The sequence below is a fragment of the Syngnathus floridae genome, chromosome 19 (genome assembly GCF_059516105.1).
Source record: "Syngnathus floridae isolate MCC-2025c chromosome 19, RoL_Sflo_1.0, whole genome shotgun sequence".
In the NCBI taxonomy this organism is placed as follows: domain Eukaryota; kingdom Metazoa; phylum Chordata; class Actinopteri; order Syngnathiformes; family Syngnathidae; genus Syngnathus; species Syngnathus floridae.
In genome coordinates, this window is record NC_142431.1 from 9,262,967 (window position 1) to 9,271,996 (window position 9,030).

The 9,030-nt window shown below is 43.4% G+C and overlaps 1 protein-coding gene and 1 long non-coding RNA gene across 2 annotated transcripts; both read right to left on the reverse strand.

The window, feature by feature from the left end:
• Positions 1–421: 421 nt before the first annotated feature.
• Positions 422–2,730, reverse strand: LOC148382072 (uncharacterized). Its single transcript, XR_015854263.1, has 3 exons — positions 2,570–2,730; positions 2,369–2,446; positions 422–510 (listed from the first exon to the last, which is right to left on the reverse strand). It is a non-coding gene; the product is annotated as an uncharacterized LOC148382072 (long non-coding RNA).
• A 3,291-nt stretch (positions 2,731–6,021) lies between these two features.
• LOC148382073 (janus kinase and microtubule-interacting protein 3-like) lies at positions 6,022–7,152 on the reverse strand. Its single transcript, XM_088362548.1, has 2 exons — positions 6,808–7,152; positions 6,022–6,728 (listed from the first exon to the last, which is right to left on the reverse strand). The coding sequence occupies exons 1-2, from the start codon at positions 7,018–7,020 to the stop codon at positions 6,612–6,614; spliced, it is 330 nt and encodes a 109-aa protein (XP_088218674.1). The 5' UTR covers positions 7,021–7,152; the 3' UTR covers positions 6,022–6,611.
• Positions 7,153–9,030: the final 1,878 nt, after the last annotated feature.

Genomic DNA, 9,030 nt, shown 5'->3' on the forward strand with positions numbered 1-9,030 from the left:
GCGGCATGGTGTTGTTTAGTGCGGCATGGTGTTGTTCAGTGCGGGATGGTGTTGTTCAGTGTGGCATGGTGTTCAGTGCGGCATGGTGTTGTTCAGTGCGGTATCGTGTTGTTCAGTGCGGTATCGTGTTTCTCAGTGCGGTATCGTGTTGTTCAGTGCAGTATCGTTGTGTTGTTCGTATTGTGTTGTGTTGTTCGTAATGTGTTGTGTTGTTCGTATTGTGTTGTGTTGTTCGTATTGTGTTGTGTTGTTCGTATTGTGTTGTGTTGTTCATATTGTGTTGTTCATATTGTGTTGAGTTGTTCGTATTGTGTTGTGTTGTTCGTATTGTGTTGCCTTTAACACTTAGCCTCTAACACTTAGCCTCTAACACTTAGCCTCTAGCATCTAGAAGGTAAATAAATAGGAAGGAAGGACTCACCGGTGACGTCTTCGCCCACGTCCAAGCGTTGTACTTTGTATTTTCATCCTTCTGACAGTGGAAAACATAGCCAACAAACACCGTGGAACCTAAACGAATGAAAGAAAACTATCATTTGGCCACAACCAACATTCACAGATACAACACAATGTGACGTGCGGGGTTGAGGTTAAAGGTTGAGTGAAGGGCCCTCGTTTTAAACTACTTTTTTGAAAAGGATTGGGAGCAAGTAAGACGTATTTAATTTATTTAATGGGAAGTAGTAAGAGCTATTGAATTTAGTCTATGTATTATATTCTATTGTATTGTATTCTGTTGTATTCTTTTGGATTGTATTCACACTAACCCCACTAAAACTTCAGCCCACAAAAACTCGCCTCTGGCGCCTAGCCTCTGGCACTTAGCCTCTAACACTTAGCCTTTAACACTTAGCCTTTAACACTTAGCCTTTAACACTTAGCCTTTAACACTTAGCCTAGAAGGTGAATAAATAGGGTTAAAGGTTGAGTGAAGGGACCTCGTTTTAAACTACTTTTTTGAAAAGGAGTGGGAACAAGTAAGACGTATTTAATTTATTTAATGGGAAGTAGTAAGACTTATTAAATTTATTTAATCTACTTTTCTTCCCAGGCAAAATTTGATGTGCTGCAATTCCAAATTTCCAAAGTGAATGAAGGAATGAAGTCCTTTAAATTATGATTTTGTATAAATACTAGGCATTAACACAAAATCGACGGCACAAAATGGGCAGACTTTACTTGTTTGAAAAGGACTGGTTACAAGACAGACTTTTTTAATTTATTTAATGGGAAGAAGACTTATTTAGTTTAATTGATCTATTTTTGTTCCCTGGCAAAATTCGATTTGCTGCAATTCCAAATTTCCAAAGTGAATGAAGGAAAGAAGTCGTTTAAATTATGATTTTGTTTAAATACTAGGCATAGACACAAAATCTACGGCACAAAATGGGCAGACTTTACTTGTTTGAAGAGGACTGGTTACAAGACAGACTTTTCTGATTTATTTAATGGGAAGAAGACTTATTTAGTTTATTTAATCTATTTTTGTTCCCTGGCAAAATTGGATTTGCTGAAATTGTATTTTGCCAAATCTTGCCTTGAGACCTGATAGGAAGTATTAAACGCTTAGTTAAATCAATACAAGTTGGTAATAAGAGCGAGTAATGTTGGTTGAACCGATGAATGAAGGTTGAAAGCAATTTAAATTATGACTTTGTATAAATACTAGATATTAACAGAACATCTACTGCGCAAAATGGGCAAAGTTTACTTGTTTGAGAAGGAGTGGCTTATTCAAAACTAAGATTTATTTAATCTGTTTGTTCCCAGGCAAAATTGGATGTGATGCAATTCCAAATTTCACCACATGATGGTGCCCAATTTTGACTTCATAGGACATATTAAACACTTAGCTTGTTATTATGTTCAAGGTAATCAGATTTGTTTATTATTCTAATGGCCTCTTCAAAACTATTCTGGATTACTACTTTGGATCTATTCTACATTACTTGGCAACAACATACTCTGTAACAGATTAGGCAGTATAATCATATCTGTTAACTTGAGAGTGCCCACACTCAATCTACTTATCGTGATGTGTTAAATCAATTACTGTTAGACATTATTTGTCTGATAATCTACCAAATCTTTGAATTGAAGAATTTGTGATTTAATTAATAGCTTGTTGTTATGTTAAGGGTAATCAGACTTGTATATAATTCTAATGGCCTTCTTTTGAAAACTATTCTGAATTACAACTTTGGATCTTATATTACTTTGCAACAATCTACTCCGTGACAGATTAGGCAGTATAATCACATATGTTAACTTCAGTGCCCACACTGTATTTATTTATGGTTATTTGTTAAATCAAGTACTGTTAGACATGAAATAGGAAGTGTTTAACATAAATGTTATGGCTACTCACCATTGTAGCTCGCTCCTGGTCAATGATACGAGCCTCTTCTTGCAGTGGAAAACTTGCAGCCAACAAACACCGTGGAACCTAAAGGAATGAAATTAAACATTAACATTTCGCCTCGACCAATTTTCACACGTACAACGCAACGCGGCTACACTTCTGCTATTACAAACGTAAATCTCCTTAAACACAATGAGTGTTACTTACCGTGTACGCTCTAGACGGTCCAGTTGCAAGCAGAAAATAAAGATATATCTGTTGATAATCGTCGCTGCTCAGTGGCTCACGGCCATCGCGCCAACAGATTTGAATCGGAGGTTCGGGCAATTACGTCATATCCGCGGCACATGACTGCGACGTAATACCCGCTTATCTGAAACGGCAGTTAAAAGTAGAGTTACATCAAGTTTTCTTGGAACCTAAACGAATGAAAGAAAACTATCATTTGGCCACAACCAACATTCACAGATACAACACAACGTGCGGGGTTGAGGTTAAAGATTGAGTGAAGGGCCCTCGTTTTAAACTACTGTTTTGAAAAGGAGTGGGAACAAGTAAGACGTATTTAATTTATTTAATGGGAAGTAGTAAGACTTATTAAATTTATTTAATCTACTTTTCTTCCCAGGCAAAATTTGATGTGCTGCAATTCCAAATTTCCAAAGTGAATGAAGGAATGAAGTCCTTTAAATTATGATTTTGTATAAATACTAGGCATTAACACAAAATCGACGGCACAAAATGGGCAGACTTTACTTGTTTGAAAAGGACTGGTTACAAGACAGACTTTTTTAATTTATTTAATGGGAAGAAGACTTATTTAGTTTAATTGATCTATTTTTGTTCCCTGGCAAAATTCGATTTGCTGCAATTCCAAATTTCCAAAGTGAATGAAGGAAAGAAGTCGTTTAAATTATGATTTTGTTTAAATACTAGGCATAGACACAAAATCTACGGCACAAAATGGGCAGACTTTACTTGTTTGAAGAGGACTGGTTACAAGACAGACTTTTCTGATTTATTTAATGGGAAGAAGACTTATTTAGTTTATTTAATCTATTTTTGTTCCCTGGCAAAATTGGATTTGCTGAAATTGTATTTTGCCAAATCTTGCCTTGAGACCTGATAGGAAGTATTAAACGCTTAGTTAAATCAATACAAGTTGGTAATAAGAGCGAGTAATGTTGGTTGAACCGATGAATGAAGGTTGAAAGCAATTTAAATTATGACTTTGTATAAATACTAGATATTAACAGAACATCTACTGCGCGAAATGGGCAGAGTTTACTTGTTTGAGAAGGAGTGGCTTATTCAAAACTAAGATTTATTTAATCTGTTTGTTCCCAGGCAAAATTGGATGTGATGCAATTCCAAATTTCACCACATGATGGTGCCCAATTTTGACTTCATAGGACATATTAAACACTTAGCTTGTTATTATGTTCAAGGTAATCAGATTTGTTTATTATTCTAATGGCCTCTTCAAAACTATTCTGGATTACTACTTTGGATCTATTCTACATTACTTGGCAACAACATACTCTGTAACAGATTAGGCAGTATAATCACATATGTTAACTTGAGAGTGCCCACACTCAATCTACTTATCGTGATGTGTTAAATCAATTACTGTTAGACATTATTTGTCTGATAATCTACCAAATCTTTGAATTGAAGAATTTGTGATTTAATTAATAGCTTGTTCAGGGTAATCAGACTTGTATATAATTCTAATGGCCTTCTTTTGAAAACTATTCTGAATTACAACTTTGGATCTTATATTACTTTGCAACAATCTACTCGGTGACAGATTAGGCAGTATAATCACATATGTTAACTTCAGTGCCCACACTGTATTTATTTATGGTTATTTGTTAAATCAAGTACTGTTAGACATGAAATAGGAAGTGTTTAACATAAATGTTATGGCTACTCACCATTGTAGCTCGCTCCTGGTCAATGATATGAGCCTCTTCTTGCAGTGGAAAACTTGCAGCCAACAAACACCGTGGAACCTAAAGGAATGAAATTAAACATTAACATTTCGCCCGGACCAACATTCACACGTACAACGCAACGCGGCTACACTTCTGCTATTACAAACATAAATCTCCTTAAACACAACGAGTGTTACTTACCGTGTACGCTCTAGGCAAAATTGGATGTGATGCAATTCCAAATCTATCTGAAACGGCAGTTAAAAGTAGAGTTACATCAAGTTTTCTTTTTTAATCAACACAATCATTTACAACCGTTGACCAGAAAGAATCGTCGAAATTCGACGTCCCCCACAAACGCCACGCTCACTCGCTTTTCAGGGCAACAAAAGTACTTCTTTTTAAAAACGATGAGTTGTACTTACCGTGTACGCTCTGGACGGTCCAGTTGCAAGCAGAAAATAAAAATATTTCTCTTGTTAGTCGTATGTTACCATCCGCTGTGTCTTTGTCAACATCGCCGCCATTTTCCTACTTCCTGCTGCGAGCCACGCCCACGGATTTAAATTTGGGCGGAAGCTCTTTCCATTGGCGTCGTTTTCGCGTATAGCAAATCCGATTGGTTGGGAAGGGGGCACGGTTATGCAGCCGAGGGGTCCTGTGATCGGTGGGATGTAAAGTAGGCGTCGACGTCACGTCCGCGTCACGTGACCACGACGTGGCAGACGTCATATAGCAACCGCTGTTTTGTTTAGTAGACTTACAGTTGTTATGCATTGACATAATGGCGCACACACCAAATAGATTTAAATAAATTAAATAATTCTTCTGCCCACTCTCTTTTAAACAAGTTAACTCTCCCCGCGGATTTGAATTCCGGCGAAAGTTACGCCCATCGACGTCACGTATGTCACGTGACCACGACGTGGCAGATGTCATATAGCAACCGCTGTTTTGTTTAGTAGATTTACAGTTGTTATGCATTGGCATAATGGTGTGCACTCAAAATAGATTTAAATAAATTAAATATTTCTTCTGCCTACTCCCTTTTAAACAAGTTAACTCTGCCCACGTCCATTGACGTCTTGTCTGCGTCACGTGACCACGACGTAGCGACGTCATATAGTAACCGCTGTTTTGACCAGTAGACTTAGTTATTATGCGTCGACATAATGGCGCACTGGTTAGCATGGCCACCTCTTAAGCATGATGATGCGGGTTCGACGCCTGATCAATGTTAGCATGGAGTGAGCTGAAGTGCATGGCGCTGAAGATTTGAATCTTTGAAATGCGCTGAGGTCTGACATATCAGGCAGAATGGTTTGCCATCACGTTCAACAAAAAATAGAAACTTTCCCACTCTGATTAAAACGTCCTGTGTTCATCTACGTATTTTCGTTTTGCTGTGCATCTTTTCCCTGCCATTTCGAGAGCCCAATTGACACTCATAGTTTAAAGAAATGTGTTTGCCCATCCTACTTTGTGGAATTTCACCACATGCGCTTTTGACCAAAATACCAAATTGAACTCAAGTGAAGCCAACACGCACAACCCCCCCCCGCCCCCCCCCCCCCCCACACACACACACACACACACAAATGTTGATATGAACATAAAAGAGCCGCATGCGGTTCGGGAGTTGCGGCTTGGCCAAACCTGTACTATACAACTTTATTTGTATAAAATTTTCACAACAGCTGTCACACAAACAAAGCGGGAAAAACCGAAGACGTGCGTGTTCCGCCCACGCTGGATTTATTTGCACCTTTGAAAAGACACCGTATTGCCGCAGATGTGGCAAAGAGTACTTTTGGGCATCTGAGACGGAAGGATGTCCAAAGCATCACGTCACCTGCTCTGGCAGGCATGGTGGTGGGACGTTGAGGTCAACCGCTTTGGGGTTGGCTGAATCTTTGATCGCAGGATGCCACACACTTGAAGACAGAAGCAGAAAAGCAGAGCTAAATGCAAAATGTACTCACCGGTGACTCCAATTTTTTTCCCCCCTGAAGAAACAGCTGGACGGGTGGCCCCGGCTGGCCAGTGGGACTCTTGTTATTCTGACCCTTTTTAGTGCGCGTTTGGGGCAACAACCGTTTTTTGTGGCGCTCTCTTCTGGTTCAAAAGTGCCCTGCATGTGAATTTGCTTTTCCTGCCTTCTGATTGGATGAGCGCCGGTGTGACGCGGTGCCTCTGTCACCGTGGCGGGGGGTCTACGTTGGCATCGGAGCGTCTGCCAACGTCTGAGACCGGCTGGCAGTGTATCGGAGGTGTCGAGTGCGGTGCCGCTGGAGCTCACTCACCAGCTGGTGTTAGGGCCACAGAATGAAGGCCAAGGAGAAGAATAGAAAGAGAAACAGAAACTTCTCCTCCAATTGTTTGATTTGTCTCTTCTGAGCTTCGATGAATTCTTTCAGCTCTTTGTTCCTCTAGGACGGACAAATGGAAAGTGGCATTCAAAAGCCAGTAAGCGTGCAAGTAAGTGCCGGGCTGGCTTTGGGCCCTTACCTGTTGCGCGCTGTGCAGCAGATCCATTCTCTCTTGGAGGATGCAAGCGTCGCGCTCCCTCAACTCGCACATCAGGGCTCGCTTCCATTGGTCCACGGCGCTCCTAAGCTCTTCTCTCTGATCCGCCGTCAGCACGTCATTCACGCCAGCGTGGCTGGCTTTTTCGCCGTCCGTGGCGGGGCAGTCCCGCTGCGGTAGCGCCTCGTACAACATGGCCTCCAGCTCCAGGATCCTCTGGGCCGCAATCCTCGTCCATCAGTGGTCCGGCGGGAGATTTGAGGGCGGCTTACCTTATGAGCCTGGTCCATGGAACACTTCCTGAAGTCCAACTCTTCATCCAGGTAGCCCTTCTGCTTGCAGAACATATCCTAGCACAGCTCAAGGTCAGAATTGTTGGGGCACATTGCCGGAGTTCCCCTTGGCTGATGTCGCGTGTCTGTCTACCTTCTCACTTTCAATGTCCAACATCTTCTGTTGAAGTGCTGACTTGGTCACTTTGATGTATTCTAACCACTGAGGAAAGGCTGCTGTCACATAAGCAGAATGCGAGAGCGTGCGTGGACGTGCGCGTTACCTTCTCGGCTAGGGTGAGAAGGGTCCTGGCGTGAATCACGACCACCTGCTCCTCGTTGGTGAGATTCTGCAAGAGCCCAAAGGCACAGCGTCAACAAGCTTCTTTCAGCGCAAAGCCTTCCAAAAGTCACATTTGAGCCGCCGAGTCTCGTGGAGTGCGAACATAAGGAGTTCGACATACACTTACGGCGTTATAGCCCAGGATGTCCAGCTTCTTCATCAGATCACTGATGACGATGTCCGGGGGAAAGGCGCAAGGAGCAATGTAAGGTGTTCTGGGACCTCGGGTTAAGGTTAGGGTTGCGAGGGACGCCTTACCTACGCTCACGCCCTCGGCCTCGCAGTAGATCTGCAAAGGGCTGAGGCCGTCTGGGAAACGGACTTGCAGAAACTTCAAGACGGGGGAGCGCCACTCCCTCTCCTGAAAGGCAGAGGCATGCATCCGTCCGTCCGTCCGTCCGTCCGTCACATCTCTGGCCTCAACACGCTTGTGCGAGTCTTCCCACCTCCAGCTCCAGGATGCGGAACTCAAGCAGTTCGTTTTGGTCTCGGATATCCTGGATGTGCTCTTTCAGACGCGCTTCTTCCGCCTCCATCCGCCTGACCTGAAAAGACAGTCAGACCTCATCTGCGGGGCTTCCCGACAGGTGTGACGCCAAGCGACTCCGCCCAGCGCCTTTCTTTCCGTCACCTTTTCGGCCAACTGCTGATTGCTCTGACGCAGCAGCTGCTTCTCCTCCACCCACTTGACATTCTAGAAGAGACAAACGCGTGGACAGCTTTGGAATGTTGTGTCATTTTCATCCACAAATTCTTTGGTTGACTGGAAAATGACATTTGCTTTTCTCCGCATTTTCCCAGCCACGTTTGGGGGGGGTTGGTCCAGTAATGCCAGACGGATGAGTGACTGAAGAATGTAGCTATTTTGTCTGAGAAAAAGGTGTGCTCATTGATGAGCTTACCTGTCCTTGTTGCTTCAGCGCTGACTCCAGATCTGCTACTCTGCTTTGATAGTGACCCATTTCTACCATCAGCTTTTCTCTGGTCTGAAAGGAGGAGGAGGGAGGCTCCTCCTCCTCCTTTCAGACCAGAGAACACCCGAGGCTGGGTGAGAACGGGGAGGCTGCGACCCGGCCGGGGGTTGCGGGAAGGGGCGCCACCTTGATCTCCTTCTCGGCGTCGTAGTCCCCTTCGCTGGTCTGGGCTAGCAGAGCGTAGGCTCGTTGCAGCGCTTGATATTCTTGCGTCAGCTGGCGGTAGCGAAGCTCCGCCTCTTCATGCACACACCAATGCAACACAGCACTAGTACCAGAATCAGTCAGACCGGCGACAAAGCACCCGCGACGCAAAGACGAGTCCGATTCCAGGCTGAAGAGGAATGTTTGGTGCCAATACGCTGGCAGAAATGGCGGGCTACCTCTTCGGGTTCCGTGTCGGGGGTTCTGTCGGTGTGAAAAGACAAGGACGATCCGTCCGAGTCCACCAACACGTCTTCGTCGTAGCCGTAAAATGTTTCGATGACCTGCGGGCGCGGAAGCAAACATCTCTCTGAACAAACTGAAGCGACACCTCACGATGAATCGACGAGAGGAACGATAGCGAGAAAAAGGCCATTTCATCTTGCGCAACACCAAGCAGCCGCAAACAAAC